Source organism: Dama dama, chromosome 30, assembly GCF_033118175.1.
Source record: "Dama dama isolate Ldn47 chromosome 30, ASM3311817v1, whole genome shotgun sequence".
Lineage (NCBI taxonomy): Eukaryota > Metazoa > Chordata > Mammalia > Artiodactyla > Cervidae > Dama > Dama dama.
Window position 1 is genome coordinate 76476368 of NC_083710.1, and position 24760 is coordinate 76501127.

Below are 24760 nucleotides of genomic sequence, written 5' to 3' on the forward strand. Positions count from 1 at the left end.
CTGCATCTCCAGAGGATTCTTCACTGCTAAGCCACCAGGGGAGCACAGTTTATAACATTACTTGGCTGCAAATATAGTAGATACATCATAACTTAAAAAAATTCTTTTCTTCTATGTTTAAGTGTGCTGCTTTCCCTTCATGATTTAATTCTCTTCCTCCTTCCATTGCCAGAATTTCAATATGACATTTTAGGTAGTAAAACTGTGAAATTACTTGTAAAATAAAAATTAATTGAGAACAAAAAAGATAATTCCCTTAACATTAAGAACAAAGTCTATGAAGTGTTTTGGCCTCACACACTTGTACTTGCAGTATTTTGCTTTTGAAGCTGTTTATAACAACGACAACATCTCCTAGGTCTGGTGGAGAGTCAGTTCCTTCATGCCTAGAAGCACAAAAACATGTAAGTGTTTATGCCCAATTTAAGAAAAGACATACAATTATAATCATACAAATCACAGAATAAATTCATTCTGAAACAATAAGTATAATCTTATTTGTGCATATGTAATATTTACTGTTTGCATAGTCAATTAAGGTATGCTGCAATACACTATAATTTTCAAAATTACCAAATTTTAACTTAATATAAATAAGATTATACACAAATAACTCACTAAACTTGATATCGCCTAACTCAAAAAAGTAGATTATAGCTTATCTTTAATACTGTATAGTAAGATTATCACAAAAGCAATCTTTCATATATTGCAATGATAATTAAAATATGAAACATTTTCTAGACTTTCAGTTGTTTATAAAGCATAACAAAAGGAATTGTACACCATACAACTATTTTTCAGTATCTATTAGCCATTTTCAAATACCAAAAATTTGAAGCACATTGTTAAACTTAAAAGACTGAAAATATGTCTCTCATGTCCATCTGCATCACTTGAAGCTATTTTATATTACACATTATGTATTTCACTGTCAGTTTTCAACACTGCATAAGTCAATCAAATATGACAACTTTGCTCAAAAAATTTTTATAGTATTTTCACTATGAACTGAAAAATGCTACTGTAAAAAACATTTACAATAAAACTGAATTTTTTCAAAGAGGGAAAACAACAGAGGTCAAGTTAGTAGATATTTTGCATTTAGTCAGATTTATAACACACACTTGAAAATTTTTCTAAAATGAAAACCTGGGGATTCTAGGGCTATGCTGACTATCATATGCCTTTGACTCTTACTCCCAGTTCCTCTGATGAGGTGCCTAAACCACAGTAGGAAGCACAGCCCTGCCCAGGAATATAATCACTAGGAAAAAAAAAAGTATTCCAGCTTATGAAGTAGAAATATCCAAAGCCACAGTGAGCCATCACCTCACTCCTGTCAGAATGGCTATCACAAAAAAAGAACACAAACAACAAATGTTGGCAAGGATATGGAGGAAAGGGAACCTTCTTACACTGTTGGTGGGATTGTAAACTGGTACAGTCACTATGGACAACAGTATGGAGATTTCTCAAAAAACTAAAAATAGAACTACCATATGACCCAGCAATTTCAGTCCTGGGTATGTACCCAAAAGAAACAAAAACACTAACTTGAAAAGATAGATGTTCACCTCATTGTTAATAGCAATATTACTTATAATCGCCAAGATATGGAAACCACAATATCCCTCAACAGATGAATGGATAAAGACGCCACGGGGGTGGGGGTGGGGTGTGTGTGTGTGTACAGCCATTTAATCATTAAAAAAGAATGAAATTTTGCATTTGCAGCAATATAAATGGACTTGGAGGGCATTATGTTAAGTGAGATAAGTCAGACAGAGAAAGACAAATAATAAAAAATATCACTTATTTGTGACATCTAAAAAATACAACAAATGAGGGACTAAAACAAAAAAGGAGCAGACTGACTGATATAGAGAACAAAGCAGTGGTTACCAGTGGGGAGCGGGAAGGAGGGCAGTGCACTGGAGGAATAGGGAAAAAAGTGTTAATATGGAATTACATGACATTATGTGTGTGAAACTTCTGAAAATTGTAAAGCACTCCAGAATTTAAAGAATCTTTTCATTCAATAAAAAATAAAAGCACTAAAAAAGAATTGAGCATTCTCAGCTTTGTGTACTTAAATTATTAAGCATGTCTGCTGAATGACACCATGTTCTAGGCACTATAAGGAAAAGGGGAAAAACAATGGAAAAAAGGCACAATAATCCCTACCCCTATATTATTCTTGTTGAGCACACTGCCTATTATAATAATAGGTGCTCAATGAATACTTGCTGAAATAAATGAAAAATTAAAGATATTAAGCCTGGAGGAAGAAACGGCAACCCACTCTAGTACTATTCTTGCCCGGAGAATCCCATGGAGAGAGGAGCCTGGCAGGTTACAGTCCTTGGGGTCGCAAGAGTCGGACACGACTTAGTGACTAAACCTCCTCCTACAGATATTAAGAGGTATAAAAAAGTTTACTAGGTGTTAGCAACCCTTTCATGGATTAGAACCTTGTTGTGGGGAAGGGGCTTGCATAACTCAATGAAGCTATGAGCCATGCCCAGGAGGGTCACCCGAGATAGTCCCATCACTTCATGGCAAACAAAAGGAGAAAAAGTGGAAACAATGGCAGGTTTTGTTTCTTGGGCTTCAATATCACTGCAGATGGTGACTGCAGCCATGAAATTAAAAGACGCTTGCTCCTTGGAAGGAAAGCTATGAGAAATCTACACAGTGAATTAAAAAGCACAGACATCTCTTTGCCAACAAAGATCTGTGTAGTCAAAGCTACAGTTTTTCCAGCAGTCATGTACAGATGTGAGAGTTGGACCATAAAGAAAGCTGAGCACAGAAGAATTGATGCTTCTGGACTGTGGTGTTGGAGAAGACTCTTGAGAGTCCCTTGGACTGCAAGGAGATCCAACCAGTCCATCCTAAAGGAGATCAGTCCTGGGTGTTCATTGGAAGGACTGATGCTGAAGCTGAAGCTCCAGTACTTTGGCAACCTGATGCGAAAAGCTGACTCATTAGAAGAACCCTGATGCTGGGAAAGAGTAAAGGCAAAAGGAAAAGGGGACAGCAGAGGGTGAGATGGTAAGCTAGCATCACTAACTCAAGGACATGAATCTGAGCAAATTCCGGGTGATAGTGGAGGACAGAGGAGACTGGTATGCTGCAGTTCATGAGGCTGCAAAGGGTTGGACACGACTTAGTGACTGAACAACAACTACAGGTGTTGGCAAACTATGGCTGGTGAGCAAAATCAAGTTGGTGGGTGAGTTTTGAATGGCCCCTGCACTAAAAATGGTTTTTACATTTTAAAATGGTTGTTGAAAAAAACAATATTGGCAAAAATCATATGTGCCCTCAGACAGTAAATATTTACTATTGGCTCCTTGTAGAAAAAATATGATGATATCTGCTTTGTACTAGGCTCATTGATGAGTAGGAAATTACTGAGAAACCAATTTTTATCTATAAAAATGAAAAACTGAATTTATAGATAATGGCTTTTCTATATAAGATATATATATTATATAGTCATTAAACTATAAATATGTTTACAGTGTTAACATAGAAAATTCTTTAGAAAATAATAAGTAAAGGAGATGGAGTAAAGAACAAGATGTATACATTAGGCATACCTTTTGTATTTTTTAAACAAAACAGTAAGAATAAATGTTACAGTTTTATAAGTATTTTTCGTTTTATTATAATGGCATTTGTGAATGTTTTAGCTATTTTGATGATCTTTGTTATATCACACTAAAACTTTTTTATATATAAAAATTTTAAAGTTGTTTATATAACTCACCCAACTATTTGATAAATATCTTCAGATCTTCCTTGACGTAATTTCAGTATCCAAGCACCTGGGTTTGCTTTTAACTGAAAATATCCCTTTTAAGATGAGAAAAATATGATCACAGTTACATGAATGAAAACAACATCCAACTGTTCAAGAAATATTATTCAGGAATACTTCAACAGTATTCCACTAACTCTGGAATAATTTCCATAAATGAATTTTAAGAAAGAAGATTTTGTAATAACCTATAAAAGCATATTCTGAATGTACGACCCACTTCGTTTTTGTTTTAATTACCGTATTGAAGGATTTTTTCCCCTGGGAGCTATACAGCAACAGCAGTATAAAAATTATTTCATCTTTTTATTAGGAAAACTTAGAGGATTTCACCAAAACTTCTAATTGAGTATGGATGTACTTACGAGATTGGCCATCACTATCGTATCTACCACAACAGGTTTATTTTTTGTGCCCAGCGTAAACTGCAGACCCCGAGGAGGTTGGTCTGTTGTTAAGTCAAAGCAGTGTCCTTCTAGTAGTAGATATTCTAGTTCGTATTCTGCTGTGACAGCTTTCTCAATCTAGGAGGACATATGTCATTGTTTTGGGGTTAGTAATTCTCATAATGTAAATTCTGTAATAAATACACGTGATTATTTTATTATTAGCCAAAGTATTTTCAGGGGCAGTCTCAAGTCTTCCTTTTAGCTGAGTGAACCTAACAGTTAAGTGAATTTCTTGAACACTAAAGCTTATGATTAATTTTCTTCCATTCATGTAATACCAGCTCGACTCCACCATCATGATATATGCACCAAAATTCTAAGAGATGTGAGCACAGATGGGTGCTTGCTGAGTCCAGTTCTCATAATTTTACTGTTTTTAAGAACAAGAAATAAGTAGTTTCTTGAAAACAGTACTTGTTGCAACAACTTTAGCTAGGTTATTAACCAGTTGTTGAAATACTACTACTCTAGTGATGAACTTCATATACTTCATTAACCTATATCCATAATCCCTACAGCATTTTGTTTTTCTTTATGTAACTTTATAACTTACATCTTTTAAATGAATATTGTCAAGGTCACAGTTGCTATGTACTATTTCAACCAACCAGCTTTCAGGAGTGATCATATTGAGGGTTAGAAGAGGTGATTCAGGGATATCCAAGAATTTTGCCACTGGTCCAGTAATATCATTAGCTGTTAACATCAGTTCTGGTTCCAGAACAAAACGGTAAAAACTGTTGGCAGAAAACAGATAAAATATGTACTGCGATCAAAACTGAGATTTCTTCTAAAATATTTTAAAATCACAAATGGCTTAAAAACATGACCAGAAAATCTTAAAAAGACTAAAAACACACTATACTGACGTTAATGCTAATGTAAGTGGTAGACAATCATTATTATTTTTTATACTATTATCTATTATAAGACTATATATTATATACCCTTGTTAATTATTTCTTAATGAACACGAATCCCTTTAAGATACACTGACTTATGCAGGTTCCAGGAGTTTATGATCTGAATTCACTCACTGATCCTTCTTCAAATGTGACCACGGTTTATTTTTAGTGATTTTATTAGCTCTTAGCACTATTAATAATATTAAGAGAAATGATAACCAGAAAGCAAGTAAAATTTAAGCTAAAGTTCTGGTACTAATTTAAAAAGTGCAATTAAAAACAAACAGGAGTGAGTTTAAAGCAGCTGCTTATTAACAGAACTTTCAGAAGTATCAGCAATTATTAGTGTATTTTTAACCTTACCTTCCAGTGTCTTACATAGTAAGAAATAGTTATATTACTAAGAACAGTGACTTTCACTATTTTGGGACTACAATCAAGGTGTCAGCTGTGCTGTGGTTATCTCAGGACTCCATGAGGGAGGAATCCACCCCCAGGCTCCTGCGGCTCCTCACTAGTGCTTGGCTGGAGATGGCACTCAGTCCTTAGCACAAGAGCATTTCCAGCAAGCTTAGCGAAGCACACAAGAGCAGGAGAGAGAATGCCGGCAAGACAGAAGTCACAGCCTCTTATAACCTAACTGCAGAAGAGACATTCCCTCAGTTTTGCCATACCCTGTTCATTAGAAGCAAATCATCATACACAACCTGCACTCAAGGAGAATCTAGGTAGGGTGTGAATCCCCAGAGGCAGAGTCAAAACAGAGAGAGTAGGAGGAGACGGTGAAGAGAACACAGTCCAAACCAAGTACCGGGTACTGTCAAAGGCAGCAGAAATGTCATTAAGAAGTATCCTATGGATTTTGCAAGCAGCAATTTGTGAATTAGTAAAAATAATTCAGTGGCAAAGAGGATAAAGACTAACTTTAGTGGGAGGTTCAAGTGAATGAGAGATGAAGAGGGGGGTTGGCCATACTTAAGAGAACCTGACATGAGCAAGAATGGAGAAGAGAAGGAAGAGGCAGGGCTCCATAGGACAGGACGTTAAGGGAGCAGTTTATTTTCTTTTTAAAAACTGAATAACTTCTGAGACTGAAAGAAAAGGGCTAGTAGAGAGGTTAGAGATATGGAACAAGGAACTGTGTGATAAAAGCAAGGATCTAGAAATAAATGGCAAAACACAGGATCACCTTAACCAAGAGGAAAGATGACAACTCTTCCCGTACCACACAGGAAACCTGGAGAGGTACAGGAGACAGAGGAGGAACCGAGGGAATTCCTGCCCATAACCTCTGTCATCTCGGAGAAGCATGAGACAGCATTTTATAAGTTAAGGTCTATGAATTGTTAAAAAAAAAAAGTTAATAAACAGAAACCTCAAATATAATCAGGAGACTACACTGGGGAGTACTCACAGCCTCTGATGATAACATAGCCCAACAGGAAGAAGAAAGACTTCTCCTCTTCCCTGGCAAGGACTCAGACATGAGAAGCCATGGGCTCACTGTTTACTATAGACCCCCGCTACCCCGACTTCCTTTCCTCTCTAAGAGTTCTCCTTCCTCTGCCTTGTGTAGAGACTTGTACATGGCACTCTGTGGTTGCTGACTATGAATTGCAATTCTCTGCTGATCCTGAATAAACCCGTCTTTTCTGGAGAAATATCTAGCAATCTATTTGTTTTAGGTCAACAGAACTAATGTGTCAACTAGTTTTCTTAATATATGCTACTAAGTATACAAGACACTGTTGAACTCTTGGGTTAAAACGAGTTCAACAGATTTTGTCTTGTGCACCATTATTAACCACTTGCAGCATCTATCTGGTATATTAGGTATTATTTCACTTTAGAGAAGTCAAGTTCTCTTCCTTCTAACAAATTGTGCTAGATTATGTTTAATATTTTCACTCTTTATCATATATCCCAAAGCTCTACAGAGACTTTGTGGAGAGGAGTCCTACTTGGGTGAGTAAAAACTCTGTACTCATGAGAAGACCTCTCAATTAGTGGCTAAAATGAGATTTAGAAACATATAATAAAATCTGAAATACAAAAGAAAAATAAGTATGAAAAATGAATTATGAGGACAAAAATCTTAGATAATAAATGTAACCTACACCTTCATTTGTATCGTATTTTAGATTCCACATATAAGTGATAACATATGGTGTTTATCTTTTGACTTACTTCACTTAGTATGATAATCTCTAAGTACATCCATGTTGCTGCAACCCACCGTATATTTCTAAATAGGTACTTCTAAATCAAATTTTTTAAAATACCCATAGATGAACATAATCCATGTAAATTCTGCAATTATATTGGGTGAATTTTACTGGTTAGGTTACCTTAATTTTATATCAGTTAAGGTTAATAAACTATCTCTGATCTATTTCAACTAAGCATTTTGTGAAGAAAAACACAGGTGTAGTAATTATGTTTTTTTCTCCCTTATAGCATGTGCAAATTTTTCAAAATGAAATTATGTTCATGTAGACTGACCTCGTTAAAGGGGCTTCTGAAAGTTTACTCCTGCAGTTCATGAACAACTTTAACTTCATGTTGATAATCTTGCCAAGGACCTATTAGAAAAAAATTCCCATATTTGAAATTAATATTAATAGCTAACATTTACTGAGTATTTACTATGCACCAGGAACTATATTAATACTTGACATCTGTTAACTAGTCTGATTCTTACAACATCCTTCTGACGCAGCTACTTTTACAGCCGAGGCACAGACAGATGTAGCAATTTGCCCATGATCACACAGTAAGTCACGGCAGAGGTCAGGTTTGAATCCACACAGTTGACATCATTGCCCAAAGGTTATGCTGCCTACCTTTTGCCTAGTGTGACTTCCTTTCATGGCATTTAAATTTCTTCACTACTGAAGAACAAGTAAAACAATTATTAGAACCTCAATGTGCAAATACAAAGTAGTGACCTCACAACTGTATGGCAAGGGTGCCCTGATCCTTATGGAATTTCATCTACATTGTAAAAGATACAGAAAGGTCTTGGCTACATAGAGATAAAATAGTCTCTTTTCATTTTCCTAGAGCATTAAAGTAGGAGAATTTTTAATTCTGATAGTCCTTACATCTATACAGGCAACAAGTCAGTGAAGATTTGAAAATATTAGACAACAAAGGACATGTGTAAAAGGAGAATAAAACAGACAAATGGAATGGAAAGGATACACGTTTGAGGAGGAATTACAATATACAGACTAAGCATTTAAGAACTCTGAATTTTAATTCCCATTCTATCACTCTTCTTATTAGCTACAATGGAGGCTACTGAGCCACTGTTTCTCCCAAGTGTTAAATGAGACACTATCCATTTTTTCTAGCAAATTAATTTATGCTTTACAGCACAAAATTATAGCACAAAATTTCTGTATAGAACGAAATAAGATATGTGAAGTTCTGAGCTGCTCTGAAAGGAAGTATGCTACTATTACCAATGATGTAAACTGGAATATAATTTCATATCTTGTATTTCTGTATAATCCATATTTCTTACTCCTAAATTCTATGTTTACATAAAAGCTTCAGAGGTAAGCAATTTTTTTTTCTGAATAATGAGTCTCCATAGGAATAGGGAATTTATATACTAAAAGACATCATACTACCTCCATTCCTTATCAGTATGATTACTGATTTTTGCTTTCTACAGAATAATATTGTGCCTAAAGAAGTTAAAGTTTGAAGGTACAGAAATGCTGAAAGAATAAGGCAAGTAAATCAACTAAAGAATTAACTTTTACCCAGTTATACAATGAATAGGTACAATGGCAAAGGGGATCCAAAATTATCTGTACACATTAAGAAATGCATTTACAAGAGACACCTATTACCCACTTTCCCAGTTGGCAGGGCACACCAACTTCTGAGAGAAACAGCATTTTGAAAATTTGATAGAATATATCAGTATAATATATCAGTACGTATGATGTATACATGCATCAGTATGACCCAGCTTGATCATTTACTTCTTTCACCAGACTTGACAACTATTTTTGCTTGTTTTCAAAAGTAAACTGTCATAGAATAGTTTCCACTTCTGAGAATATTTTTTGATGTGTCTTTTTAAAAAGCATTGAGTAATTTCAAATAGGAGTATCCAAAAATTTTGAACATCACTAGAAAAAATATGCCTTCTAACATGAGTAGCTATTTTAAATCTAAGTACTGAAAGCCGCATCACAATTTGAATCTTTTAATATTATCAGTACAGGACAAGCCACAGAATATTCTTTCAGTGTCTACTTTCTGTATTCTAATATCCATTCTCCTCTATTTCCCAGTGATGGAATCTATAGGCTTCCCTGGGGGCTCAGTAGTAAAAGAATCTGCCTGCAACACTGAGACCAGGGTCTGATCCCTGGGTAGGGAAGATCCCCTGGAGAAGGGAATGGCAACCCACTCCAGTATTCTTGCCTGGAAAATCCCATGGACAGAGGAGCCTGATGGGCTATAGATCATGGGGTCACAAAGAATCAGACACAACTGAGCAACTAACACACTACTTCCCAGTGAAGAAATCTTCAGGTTTACACACGTCTGCCTCCCCCTCACTTGTGACTAGGCGCAGCCGGCTGGCTGGCTACAGTCTGCTCAATGGGATGTGACTGGATTGAATATATTTGGGGTTGGGGTTGCGCCCTTGTTCTCTCTTGCCTGCTGCAGTGATCTTATACTGCCAGAGAGAAGCTGCTTCATGAGGACAGCTGAAGAGTACAGAAGGTGCCCGAGTCCCTCACACTGTGGAGCTTCCCTGGCAACTCCACATGGCTTACACTTGGAAGCTGAGATGACAGAAATCAGCTTCAGACTTGAAGGTACTTTGCTTTTGTTCAGTTCAGTCACTCAGTTGGGTCCGACTCTTTGCGACCCCATGAACCGCAGCACGCCAGACGTCCCTGTCCATCACCAACTCCCGGAGTCCACCCAAACCCACGTCCATTGAGTCGGTGATGCCATCCAACCATCTCATCCTCTGTTGTCCCCTTCTCCTCCTCCCCTCAATCCTTCCCATCATCAGGGTCTTTTCAAGTGAGTCAGCTCTTTGCATCAGGTGGCCAAAGTATTGGAGTTTCAGCTTCAGCATCAGTCCTTCCAATGAACACCCAGGACTGATCTCCTTTTGGATGGACTGGTTGGATCTCCTTGCAGTCCAAGGGACTCTCAAGGGTCTTCTCCAACACCACAGTTCAGAAGCATCAATTCTTCGGCACTCAGCTTTCTTCACAGTCCAACTCTCACATCCATACATGACCACTGGAAAAACCATAGCCTTGACCAGATGGTCCTTTGTTGATAAAGTAATGTCTCTGCTTTTTAATATGCTGTCTAGGTTGGTCATAACTTTCCTTCCAAGGAGTAAGCATCTTTTAATTTCATGGCTGCAATCACCAATTACAGTGATTCTGGAGCCCAGAAAAATAAAGTCAGTCACTGTTTCCCCACCTATTTGCCATGAAGTGATGGGACTGGATGCCATGACCTTAGTTTTTCTGAATGTTGAGCTTTAAGCCAACTTTTTCACTCTCCTCTGTCACTTTCATCAAGAGGCTCTTTAGTTCTTCTTCACCTTCTGCCATAAGAGTGGTGTCATCTGCATATCTGTGGTTATTGATATTTCTCCTGGCAATCTTGATTCCAGCTTGTGCTTCCTCCAGCCCAGCGTTTCTCATGATGTACTCTGCATATGTAAGTTAAATACGCAGGGTGACAATATACAGCCTTGATGTACTCCTTTTCCTATTTGGAACCAGTCTGTTGTTCCATGTCCAGTTCTAACTGTTGCTTCCTGACCTGCATATAGGTTTCTCAAGGGGCAGGTCAGGTGGTCTGGTATTCCCATCTCTTTCAGAATTTTCCACAGTTTATTGTGATCCACACAGTTAAAGGCTTTGGCATAGTCAATAAAGCAGATATAGACGTTTTTCTGGAACTCTCTTGCCCTTTCGATGATCCAGCCGATGTTGACAATTCGATCTCTGGTTCCTCTGCCTTTTCTAAAACCAGCTTGAACTTCCGGAAGTTCATGGTTCACGGATTGCTGAAGCCTGGCTTACAGAATTTTGAGTATTTCTTTACTAATGTGTGAGATGAGTGCAATTGTGCAGTAGTTTGAGCATTCTTTGGCATTGCCTTTCTTAGGGACTGGAATGAAAACTGACCTTTTCCAGTCCTGTGGCCACTGCTGAGTTTTCCAAATTTGCTGGCATATTGAGTGCAGCACTTTTACAGCATCATCTTTCAGGATTTGAAATAGCTCAACAGGAATTCCATCACCTCCACTAGCTTTGTTCGTAGTGATGCTTTCTAAGGCCCACTTGACTTCACATTCCAGGATGTCTGGCTCTAGGTGAGTGATCACACCATCGTGATTATCTGGGTCGTGAAGATCTTTTTTGTACAGTTCTTCTGTGTATTCTTGCCACCTCTTCTTAATATCTTCTGCTTCTGTTAGGTCCATACCATTTCTGTCCTTTATTGAGCCCATCTTTGCATGAAATGTTCCCTTGGTATCTCTAATTTTCTTGAAGACATCTGTAGTCTTTTCCATTCTATTGTTTTCCTCTATTTCTTTGCATTGATCGCTGAGGAAGGCTTTCTTATCTCTCCTTGCTATTCTTTGGAACTCTGCTTTTGTTACAGTGGCCTAACCTCTTGAACACAACTTTTTTGCTTTTTCTTCTACTAGCTTCCCCTGTATGGTTAATGTTACTAAGTACAGTCTAAACTTAAGGTACTCATTAAACTTAGACATCTGCTTCTCCAGAAGCCATTCTCCACACCAGGGGAAAGAAAGATGACCATGGGAAGACACTTGTATCAGTTAGCTCAGGCTGCCATAATAAATCACCACAAACCGGGTGGCTTGAACTATGAAATTTATTTCATCAGGGTGTTGAAGACTCAGTTCCTGGAGAGGGCTCTCTTCCTGTCTTTGAGGTGGCTACCACGTTGCGGTGTACTCACACGACCTCTTTTCTGTAAATGAGGAGAGAATGGATTCTTCTCTTCTTATAAGGCTATTCATCCTACTGGATTACAGACCAACCTATAACACTTCATTTAACCTTACTTATTTACCCAAGTCCCTATTTCCAAATACAGTCACATTGGAGATTAAGGTTTTGGGGTGATAGGGACAACAATTATGTCCTTATTAACATCTAATCTGGTCCTGCCATAATACCCCAGGCACAGCTCTATCATTTAATTTTCTACATTGAAATACGACAATCTATTTAGAATGTTGTATGAAATAAAGAATCAAAACCAAACATTGACTATACTTGAAAACAAACCTGAAAAGATGAATTTCAAAATAAAAGTAGTATATATCATATAATAAATATATGTATACTGTTTAATAAAATGTAAAATTATCTTACAATTAATAACTGTGCCATCTTCTGTGCTTCTCTTGTCAATGGATCAACAATAGCAACGACATCAAAGGACATATCATTCTCTACAGAATTTATCTTTATAATGCTAGAAAAACAAAAAATAATATGAAAGATGATCAGTTAAGTCTACTCAATTACTGAATTAATCTTAGCTATGTACATTCTTATAAGTTTCTTTTTCACTGGATTAAAAAATCCTGGCTGTTTCTTCATAGAAGAAAATGCGAATTTAAAAGTTTAATGTCTGTGTTCAATAAACCAGAAAATCCCAAACAATTACAGAAAATGAAAGTAAGAAATTATGAACAAATAATTTAAAAAACTCTTCAGAGAACAATACTATTTTAGTGGGAAAAAACTCTCATAATTTTAAGCTCCTCAAATCCTCATGGATCATACAATGTAAAAAATAAAACAAAGATTTTTTTTTTGTTAGTTAATTGTATTTCCTCAGCTTTGAGATGGATAAAATTAGTTACTCAGTACTTTTATTAAATTTAATAGTTTTTAAAACCCAACATATTATTAACAGGAAAGCTCAGGGGAAAATCACCCAAATGGATCATATTATCTTGACCTCGGTCACCCTCTCCACACTTCCTTCCCTCTGTCCTTTCCATTCAGTCTGTCACTGATCCAAGTTCTAAGATAGAAGATGAACTATCCGTTAAACTAAAAAGTTGGGAAAATTATTTAAAGTACAAAAAAGGCCAGTATGAGATAATAAATTCTACATTTAATTCAATGAAAATTTAAAGTGTATATTTAATTGAAAGTACAGAATAGTCCAATTGAATTACTGTTTTAACACTGTAACAACATAGGAAGTCAGGTGTTTTTTTTTTTTGCGAGGTATAAAATCAGAAAATAAGGAAGGAAGTGCCAGCCATTTTAAGTTTATGATAAACTAATTTGTCTCAATTTAGTTTTATAAAAGCAGTGATTGGAAAAGGATAATAAAATCTGTAGTTTAGTCGCATAATGTCTAACTGATTATTTCTTCCTATTATAAGTGGTCCTTAAATAAGAAAAGAAAATCCCATTGTGGACCCAGATAATTGTGTGTATGTATGAATTTTATTTCAAATATCTTAGAAGAGAAGTATTATATAGTGAAATTATAAACTAGTTTATTATTCTAAAGCAGTATTTCTCTGATGGCTATTTTTAGAAATCTAATTTTTTACGGAATAATAAATTTTCAACAAAAAAGTGTTCCATGAATAGTTACTCAACTGCACAGTTTACCAAAAATGCACCTTTGGTTTTCTTTTAACTACACCGCATCTCATAATTGTCAATACACGGATGCACACTGAAAATCTCACTCCTCCACTCCAAAGGATAAAGTATTCTCTAAATTTACTTGACTAGATAGGTTCTCCCTCAGAAGATATTTGTCAACATCTCAGAGTAATGTTCCACATAACATATTCTGGGATATTCTTTTGTACATGTCGACACTTAATTAAGTGGAATTCTTTGGTAATGGAGTCTTTTATACATTGACAACATAAAGCTATTATTATTTATAATGATTATACTGCAAAAATTTCAAATGAACTTGAGTGTGGAAGAAAGATGAGAGTAAGACAAATCATATTAGGTTTACTTACTTGAAACTTCATATCCTATATATATACATATATATATACATATATATATATATATATATATATAATTTATTTACCAGAATATAATTAACTAGAATTTGTTTCCCAATCTTATCAAAGATGTTTATTGTCTAACAACTTTTATTTATACTTTAATTTTGGCTATATCATGAACACAAATGTAACCATAACTAAGTATAGGATGCAGTGACAGAATACACAGAACTAACATCTTCTTACCTGCGACTCTCCTTAAGAAATGTGATGTCATACCGAGAGGCACGTTTAGGCAAAGAGGAAACAAGAGCATCAATTTTCATAACAAGGTCACTCAAGCTAGAGAAACAAGATAAACAATGACTGAATTTTTGGAGAAGAAAGGTCCATATTTCATCTATCATATAACACCGTAAGAAAGGGGAATTTACTGCAAAGTATCTCCAGTAGATAAACTGTATGTAAATGACCTTTCTTCCAAACTTGTAGATTCTATCAAAAGTAAAATGACTGCTGATTCTAAGGTCAACCTAGTTTTTACCATTGATATGATTGATAGCTAAGCACATAAGTGATATTCCTAATGGTGTCTATAATCATATACAGAATCATTCAATTAGTGAAAATTTGCTGAGTTGCTGGTTATGTATTCAAGCACTTAGAGCCACGTAGGGAAGAAAGAAGAGCAGGCAGGAAAAACAAAAAGTAAATGGTAAGATATCTACTTTCAAAGAATTTTTAATATAGTTAAGAAGCCCAGATTTCTATGGTGTCAAATTCATTCAAAAACTAAAAATGTACAAAATAAACACCTAGATTAAATATAACCAATTCATAAATCCATGAGAGAGAAAATGTGTACATTTAATGATATGCTGACATATCATTAAAATATGAAAATGTGTATGTTTAATGATAACAGAAAATGTTAGCTGAATTTTAAGTAAAAAAAAAAAAAGAAAAACAGAAAAGACAGGCATCTCTGTTTTATAAACAAAGAAATTCAGAGTCAGAGTGGTCGAGAACCTTGTCAGTATTTCTCTACTGTATCATTTTTTGCTGGATATATAGTTCCTGTACACTGTACATTATTTCTATTTGTAAACCATATCTTTCACAGAACATTGCATTTAACTGCCACTTAATCACAGATTGTGGTCCACTGGAGAAAGGAATGGCAAACCGCTTCAGTATTCTTGCCTTGAGAACCCCATGAACAGTATGAAAAGGCAAAAAGATAGGACACTGAAAGATGAACGCCCCAGGTTGGTAGGTCCCAGTATGCTACTGGAGATCAGTGGAGAAATAACTCCAGAAAGAATGAAGGGGTGGAGCCAAAGCAAAAACTATACCCAGTTGTGGATGGGACTGGTGATAGAAGCAAGGTCCAATGCTGTAAAGAGTACTATTGCATAGGAATCTGGAATGTTAGGTCCATGAATCAAGGCAAATTGGAAGTGGTCAAACAGGAGATGGCAAGAGTGAATGTCGACATTCTGGGAATCAGCGAACTAAAATGGACTGGAATGGGTGAATTTAACTCAGATGACCATTATATCTACTACTGTGGGCAGGAATCCCCTAGAAGAAATGGAGTAGCCATCATGGTCAACAAAACAGTCCGAAATGCAGTACTTGGATGCAATCTCAAAAAAGACAGAATGATCTCTGTTCATTTCCAAGGCAAACCATTCAATATCACGGTAATCCAAGCCTATGCCCCAACCAGTAATGCTGAAGAAGCTGAAGTTGAATGGTTCTATGAAGACCTGCAAGACCTTTTAGAACTAATACCCAAAAAAGATGTCATTTTCATTATAGGGGACTCGAATGCAAAAGTAGGAAGTCAAGAAACACCTGGAGTAACAGGCAAATTTGGCCTTGGAGTACGGAATGAAGCAGGGCAAAGGCTAATAGAGTTTTGCCAAGAGAATGCCTTGGTCATAGCAAACACCCTCTTCCAACAACACAAGAGAAGACTCTACACATGGACATCACTAGATGGTCAACACCGAAATCAGACTGATTATATTCTTTGCAGCCAAAGATGGAGAAGCTCTATAGAGTCATCAAAAACAAGACCGGGAGCTGACTGTGGCTCAGATCATGAACTTCTTATTGCCAAATTCAGACTTAAACTGAAGAAAGTAGGGAAAACCACTAGACCATTCAGGTATGACCTAAATCAAATTCCTTATGATTATATAGTGAAAGTGAGAAATAGATTTAAGGGACTATATCTGATAGACAGAGTGCCTGATGAACTATGGACGGAGGTTCGTGACACTGTACAGGAGACAGGGATCAAGACCATCCCCATGGAAAAGAAATGCAAAAAGGCCAAATGGCTGTCTGAGGAGGCCTTATGAATAGCTGTGAAAAGAAGAGAAGTGAAAAGCAAAGGAGAAAAGGAAAGATATAAGCATCTGAATGCAGATTTCCAAAGAAGAGCAAGGAGAGATAAGAAAGCCTTCCTCAGCGATCAATGCAAAGAAATAGAGGAAAACAATAGAATGGGAAAAACTACAGATCTCTTCAAGAAAATTAGAGATACCAAGGGAACATTTCAGGCAAAGATGGGCTCGATAAAGGACAGAAATGGTATGGACCTAACAGAAGCAGAAGATATTAAGAAGAGGTGGCAAGAATACACAGAAGAACTGTACAAAAAAGATCTTCACGACCCAGATAATCACGATGGTGTGATCACTCACCTAGAGCCAGACATCCTGGAATGTGAAGTCAAGTGGGCCTTAGAAGCATCACTAGGAACAAAGCTAGTGGAGGTGATGGAATTCCTGTTGAGCTATTTCAAATCCTGAAAGATGATGCTGTAAAAGTGCTGCACTCAATATGCCAGCAAATTTGGAAAACTCAGCAGTGGCCACAGGACTGGAAAAGGTCAGTTTTCATTCCAATCCCTAAGAAAGGTAATCCCAAAGAATGCTCTAACTGCCGCACAACTGCACTCATCTCACACATTAGTAAAGTAATGCTCAAAATTCTCCATGCCAGGCTTCAGCAATCTGTGAACTGAGAACTTCCAGAAGTTCAAGCTGGTTTTAGAAAAGGCAGAGGAACCAGAGATCGAATTGTCAACATCGGCTGGATCATCGAAAGGGCAAGAGAGTTCCAGAAAAACGTCTATATCTGCTTTATTGACTATGCCAAAGCCTTTAACTGTGTGGATCACAATAAACTGTGGAAAATTCTGAAAGAGATGGGAATACCAGACCACCTGACCTGCGTCTTGAGAAACCTGTATGCAGGTCAGGAAGCAACAGTTAGAACTGGACATGGAACAACAGACTGGTTCCAAATAGGAAAAAGAGTACATCAAGGCTGTATATTGTCACCCTGCTTATTTAACTTACATATGCAGAGTACATCATGAGAAACACTGGGCTGGAAGAAGCACAAGCTGGAATCAAGATTGCCGGGAAAAATATCAATAACCTCAGATATGCAGATCGTACCACCCTTATGGCAGAAAGTGAAGAGGAACTAAAAAACCTCTTGATGAAAGTGACAGAGGAGAGTGAAAAAGTTGGCTTAAAGCTCAACATTCAGAAAACTAATATCATGGCATCTTGTCCTATCATTTCATGGGAAATAGATAGGGAAACAGTGGAAACAGTGACTGACTTTATTTTTTTGGGCTCCAAAATCACTGCAGATGGTGATTGCAGCCATGAAATTAAAAGATGCTTACTCCTTGGAAGGAAAGTTATGACCAACCTAGATAGCACTTTAAAAAGCAGAGACATTACTTTGCCAACAAAGGTCCGTCCAGTCAAAAACCACTGGTTTTGCCAACAAAGGTCTGTCCAGTCAAAAACTACTGGTTTTTCCAGTGGTCATGTGTGGATGTGAGAGTTGGACTGTGAAGAAAGCTGAGCGCTTAAGAATTGATGCTTTTGAACTGTGGTGTTGCAGAAGACTCTTGAGAGTCTCTTGGACTGCAAGGAGATCCAACCAGTCCACCCTAAAGGAGATCAGTCCTGGATGTTCACTGGAAGGACTGATGTTGAAGCTGAAACTCCAATACTTTGGCCACCTCATGCGAAGAGTTGGTTGACTCATTGGAAAAGATCCTGATGCTGGGAGGGACTGGAGGCAAGAGGAGAAAGGGATGACAGAGGATGAGATGGTTGGATGGCATCACCGACTTGATGGACATGAGTTTGGGTAAACTCCGGGAGTTGGTGATGGACAGGGAGGCCTGGTGTGCTGTGATTCATGGGGTCGCAAAGAGTCGGACACGACTGAACAACTGAACTGAACTGAACTGAAACATAAAAGAATTAATCAAAACCATAATCTACACCTAAACTTCCTTAAAGGTTTAGAAACTTAAGGTTAAATTAGCCACACAATCTCTAATATGTAAAATTGTAGGCACAATGGAGGAAATATTTGTGGTCAACATGTTCCCCATGTTTTTTAAACTGGGCTGTTATGTACTTAGAGGAGAGAGAGACCAAAAAAAAAGAAAGAAAGAAAATCTTTGAGGCCTCAAACAAACTTTTCCTAGATTTTCTGAATATCAGCTATCCAGGTCAATTTTTCTCTTTTTGAAAAGTGCTTTGAACTGAAGAGAGGAAAACTGAATGTGTTAATCCCTTGGTCATGTCTCACTCTTAGCAACCCTATGGACTGTATGGATTTCCCAGGTAAGAATATTGGAATGGATTGTCATTCCCTTTTCCAGGGAATCTTCCTGATCCAGAGACTGAAACTGCATCTCCTGAATTGGCAGGCAGGATTCTTAACACTGAGTCACTAGGAAAGCCAGATCATAAGTACCAGGGATAAATTTAAAAACACATGTGTAAGACTTCATGGGGAAAAAATGGAAGCTTCACTGAAGAATCTAAAAGGAACACTGTGCTATGCTTGGTTGCTCAGGTGTGTTCGACTCTTTCCAATCACATGAACTGTGGGCTGCCAGGTTCCTCTGTCCACTGAGATTCTCCAGGCAAGAACACTGGAGTGAGTTGCCAAGCCCTCCTCCAGGGGATCTTCCCAACCCAGGGATCAAACCCAGGTCTCCTGCACTGCAGGCGGATTCTTTACCAGCTGAGCCACCAGGGAAGCCCAAAAGGGACTCTAAAGACCCTGAATAAGTGTGTCTTCTACCTACTTACCTACCTACATATATATGTATGTATGTACGTCTGCACAGTTTCATATAAATAATATATGTATGTATTTAATGGGTAAGATAATGCAATATTACATAAAGATGGCAATTCTTTTTAAACAATAAATTCAAAGAAATTCACATAAAAATAGCAGGAAGGTTTTCTGTAGAACTTGTTATTCTGGTCCTAATAATATTTATATGAAAGTGTAGCCAAAAAAAAAAAAAGGTCAAGACAACTTTCAAGAAGTAGCAGGAGTAATTTTCACTATCTGCTATTGAAATTTATTATAAAGCTGTGGTAGTTAGAACATGGGACTGCATAAGACAAGACATCGGTGGAACAGTATAAAGATCTAAGGAGAATTAAAGACATACATCAGAAAAAAAGCAAAACTGTAAAACTTTTAGAAGAAAATAAAGGAGAATACCTTTATGATTTCAGACCAAGGGAAATATTTATACACCCTATACACACACACACACGAGTGCACACCCTTCACTTCACATACAGATCACAAATTACAAAGGAAAAACCCAGGGAATATTTTGACATAAAAAAAAAAAAACTTCTTTGTAAAAAGTTACAATTGAGTAGCCAAGCCACAAACTGGAATAGTATACTGATACTTTATATATAGTATCAGTATAGTATACTGATAAAGATACATATACCACATGTTTATAAATCACTGAAAGAAGAAAACCCAACAGATAACTAAGCAAAAAGCATGAACATATCTTTTACAGAAGAGCAAACAAATTAAAACAATCATGTGACAAGAAATTCAACTTTACTAGAAGACAAGGAAGTAGAATTAAAACAAAATGCACTTCCTTGTCTTCTAGAAAGGAACTGTAAATTAAAACAAGATGCATTCAAGAGAGAGGGGACATATGTATACCTATGGCTGATTCACATTGATGTATGGCAGAAACTAATACAATATTTAAAGCAATTATCCCTCAATTAAAAATTAAAAAAAACAAGATGTAATTTCACATCCATAAGATAGGAAATGAACAGGCTGGGTAACACCAATATTGGTGAGGACTTCAGGAAACAAGGACTAATTCATTTCTGGTGGGAGTGTTAATTGTTCCAACTCTTTTGAAGGACAGAATTTAGCAGTATCTGATAAAGCTGAAGGTATGTCTATCCTAAACCCAGTAACAACACTCCTTTAGTCTAGCGAAACTCACACATTGCACAAGGAGACATGTAAACTAAGTTCATGATAGCATTTGCATAATAGTAATGAACTAAAGGCAGGTTAATTGTACTTCAGTAATGGAGTATATAAATGAATTGCAATATATTCACAAAATACTAGAAAGAAATTGAAATGAATAAATTCAGTCTATATACATGAAAATGGGAAAATGGATAAAGTTCCTACAGAGGCAGACTGCAAAAGGAGCCTAGGTATAACAGCATATCTCTAAAAAAGTCAAGGCTTTAACACAATAAACATTAATAATAGATATTTACATATGAAGCAAAAGTATAAAGGCAAATAGAGGAATCATGCTTACAACATTTGAGAAAATGGCTACCTCTTGGGGAGGGAGGAGAATGGGATGGATGGAAAGAAAACAAAAGAGATAGATCCAAGGCAAATAAAATATTAACATCTACAGTTTGGTAGTGGTGAGCAAATGGTATTTTATACTATTTCTTTATATTCTCTGCATGTCTTTTATTGTATCTTCAGTTGGTACCTGAAACATTTTCTAATCTTAAAAAGAAATCAGAGGCAAAATACCAAACTCCAAAATGAAATGCTCTTATGATTTTAAATACTTACTTCTTTGAGTTCATTTCTGTATTTTCAACAATGTCTTCAATGTTCTCTACTAACTTAGTAAATGTTATCTTTTCCAACAAGTAAAAATCTTCTGCATAGAAGTCTTCACCTACAGGTCCTAAGAACTTAAAAATAAAAACAATTATATTATTGTGTGTCTTCTACAAGATCTCAATCTGTGACAGGTATTTTCTTATCAAATAGGTATTTCTTTAAGCAAAAACTGATTAAACAGATAATGGTTATTTATCCCACCATTTACCAAATCCACTGAGAAACATGAGAAAAGTATTTCCTCACTTCAAGATTACAAGTTAACATTTGTATAAATACCAAAATCAACATGGCAAAAAAAAAAAAATCAGCAAATTATTTCCATTTGAAAGTTTTACTTTGAAACATAATGCTTTCAAAAACCTAAGTCTTTTCATTTTAAAGTAAATTATTCAAATAACTATCTATATTTCATAAATCTTTTACTTTCAACATTATTTAATCTCTTAATTGTAGTCCATACTATACACATCTGAATATATAAATAAGGCATAAAAGAACAAAACCAAGAGACAAATCACATAATTTCTTAATAATACCAACCAACCTTCATCTAACCAATGTTGCATAAACTGCTGGCTCACAGCAAGGTCATGTAGGTTAGTTTTAAATCAGTAACTGCAGAAGTGGGAAGCTGTAAACTTGCCAGACACCTAATTTCTCAGGATGTCTATCCCATCACAACCACTCCAACTGTGCTACCATTATCATTTTGGGGGAAAGCTAGTATGTACATCATCATAATAGTATGACCATAATAAGCCTTGATATAGAAGGTGAGTCCTGGCATAGTCTTATGAACAGTTAGACTTAAAGACAATTAGAAAACATGTCAACCAGAATGTTTTTTTTTTCCCTTGGCAAAAGACCAAAAAGAAACAGTTGCAGTGGATTTTCTTACTTCCCCTTCATATGCTTCTGCAATTAATATTTTCTAAAAATTAATAAAGCATAGTTCTTCAATCTTTTCTCATTTGCTCATAACAAAGGTGAAATTAGCTGGAATACTGGCATCCAGCTAAACAAATACCATGTTTCACTTTAAACATAAAACCTGGTCTCTTAAATGTACAAAAAATATGTGCTATAATACTAAAAGTACACATATCAATACTTCATTTCCTTAAGATGGCTGTCAATTTTAAGGTTAACTTTCAAAGCACCTTCAATGTTATATTTTTTGGACTATGGATAGGATAGGCCTGGAAAATAGCTGAATTTTATCTATACCACTTCTAGTGATCAAGTAGTTTTTTGTTAATAACTCAAAAAAAGGAAATAAAATCTCAAACTATTTTCCTTAGGGATTAACAAGATTGGGAATCTGTACTGATTAAATTCAACAGAAAACTGGCACTATTTCACCTATGTAAGTTCAAATAGCTAGCAGAAACTGTTTTTCTGTGCTTTAGTTCTTCTACTTAAAGTTGAATGTAATGTTTGTGGAATAAAATGTTAGTGTAAAATCACATAAGGGCCAAATTGAGAAATGGAACATCAGATTTGAAAATCATGTAACAGTACTATAAAACCTATCTGGAGCTTAAATCTTCTTTACATTTTGGAAATGAGACTTTTCAGTTAAACAGAATAACTGCTGTAACAGAAATGCACTACCTCCTTTGACAGATCATTAACATTTTAGAAAACTCTGTTAAAATGTTCATGCACATACCGAATAAAAATCTCTCTCTACTTGTTGAAGTTTCATCCACTGGCCCTGACTCTATACTGACTCTCAATGAACATAAAATCTGTGAAAAGTGAAAGTGAAGTCGCTCAGTCGTGTCCAACTCTTTGCGACCCCATGGACTGGAGCCTACCAGACTTCTCCAACCATGGGATTTTCCAGGCAAGAATACTGGAGTAGGTTGCCATTTCCTTCTCCAGGGGATCGTCCCAACCCAGGGATCGAACTCGGGTCTCCCATACTGCAGGCAGACGCTTTACCCTTTGAGCCACCCAAATCCGTAAAAGTACCCAACAGTTCTCATGATAGCCTTCAGAGATTTAGAGAAAAGAAAAGTTAATATTTACTGAAAATTTACTCTATGTCTGGGGCCATTCTATGTGCTTTAGGTGTAAAAGCATATTTAATCCTCTGACAACTTTGTAAAACATACTATTACATTTTCTATTGTCCAAATGAACAAATTTTATGACAAAGGTCATATAATTAATGGTGTAACTGGAATCTGAATCCAAACTGTCCTGCTAAACGAAAAGGCCTTGCTTGTTTCCCTACTCTCTGCTGTACCATCTCTGTCAGTAATCTGTAAGTACACGGCATAACCGTTGTTCAGTCACTCAGTCATGTCTGACTCTGCAACCCCATGGACTACAGCATGCCAGGCATCCCTGTCCTTCACCATCTCCCAGAGCTTGCTCAAACGCATGTCCACTGAGTTGGTGATGCTGTCCAACCATCTCATCCTCTGCTGTCAGCTTATTCTCCTGCTTCAATCTTTCCCAGAGTCAGGATCTTTTCTAAGAAGTCAGTTCTTCGCATCAGGCGGCCAAAGTATTGAAGCTTCAGCATCAGTCCTTCCAATGAATATTCAGGACTGATTTCCTTTAGGATTGACTAATTTGATTTCCTTTCAGTCCCAGGACTCTCAAGAATCTCCAACATCACAGTTCAGAAACATCAATTCTTCAGTGCTCAGCCTTCTTTATGGTCCAACTCGCACATCCACATGTGACTACTGGAAAAATCACAGCTTTGACTATAAGGACCTTTGTCAGCAAATTTATTTATTTATTTTATTATGGAGTGTAATAAGAATAAATATAATTGTATTGGGTTAGCTACAAAGTTCATTCAGATTTTTCTATAAGATGTTATGGAAAAACCTAAACAAACTTTTTGGCCAAACCAACAGCAACAGTATTATTTAGGGTTTTATTTAATATTAAAATAGATTTAAAATTCTTTAGCATGTCAGTAAGAAAGTATGAGATCAATACTCCCTAGTTTTGATCATTTATAAACAATTTTAACTTTGAATATGTTTCAATTCTAATGTAAATATTTTGACAGGTTCAAAATGAAGATTGATTCTAAAATGTCAGAATTATTTTGAACATTAAATTATCTGGTTCAGAATTATAGCTACCTGCTACAATTGCTATGATTATTGTGTTTTATAAAAGCATTACTCTTGAGACACAGTAATAAGCTAAGTACTACATTATAGTTCAAAAACCACAGTACTTATTTTCAGATATATCACACTTTTCTATTTCAAACCACAATCCTACAAATACAAAGATAATAAAAATTATAATTTTTCATTAGTCAACATAAAAAGTCATATATTTGACTTCCTAACTATCTCCAGTCCTGACCTCTCCCCTGAACTTAACTCATGTCCAGTTGCTGACTCAACCAGTCTACTCACAAGTCCAGGATGGAACACTGAACTCTTACTATATGCAGAACTGAATTCTCTATCTGATCTTCCTTTTCCTCTGAACAAGCCCACTCCTCCTGCAAAGTCTTCCTTACCTTAAAACAATGCAACTTTAT

The 24760-nt window shown here is 36.2% G+C and overlaps 1 protein-coding gene across 1 annotated transcript in view; it reads right to left on the reverse strand.

Annotated features, from left to right (window-relative positions):
• UGGT2 (UDP-glucose glycoprotein glucosyltransferase 2) overlaps positions 1 to 24760 on the reverse strand; it is a 136750-nt gene that overhangs the window by 25502 nt on the left and 86488 nt on the right. Inside the window, exons 23-30 of the mRNA XM_061133771.1 lie at positions 21178 to 21302; positions 14470 to 14565; positions 12599 to 12701; positions 7686 to 7765; positions 4832 to 5015; positions 4195 to 4353; positions 3779 to 3864; positions 302 to 386 (exon numbers count right to left, since the gene is read on the reverse strand). Of these exons, the coding sequence (XP_060989754.1) occupies positions 302 to 386; positions 3779 to 3864; positions 4195 to 4353; positions 4832 to 5015; positions 7686 to 7765; positions 12599 to 12701; positions 14470 to 14565; positions 21178 to 21302 (918 nt within the window). The remainder of the gene's footprint in view (positions 1 to 301; positions 387 to 3778; positions 3865 to 4194; positions 4354 to 4831; positions 5016 to 7685; positions 7766 to 12598; positions 12702 to 14469; positions 14566 to 21177; positions 21303 to 24760) is intronic.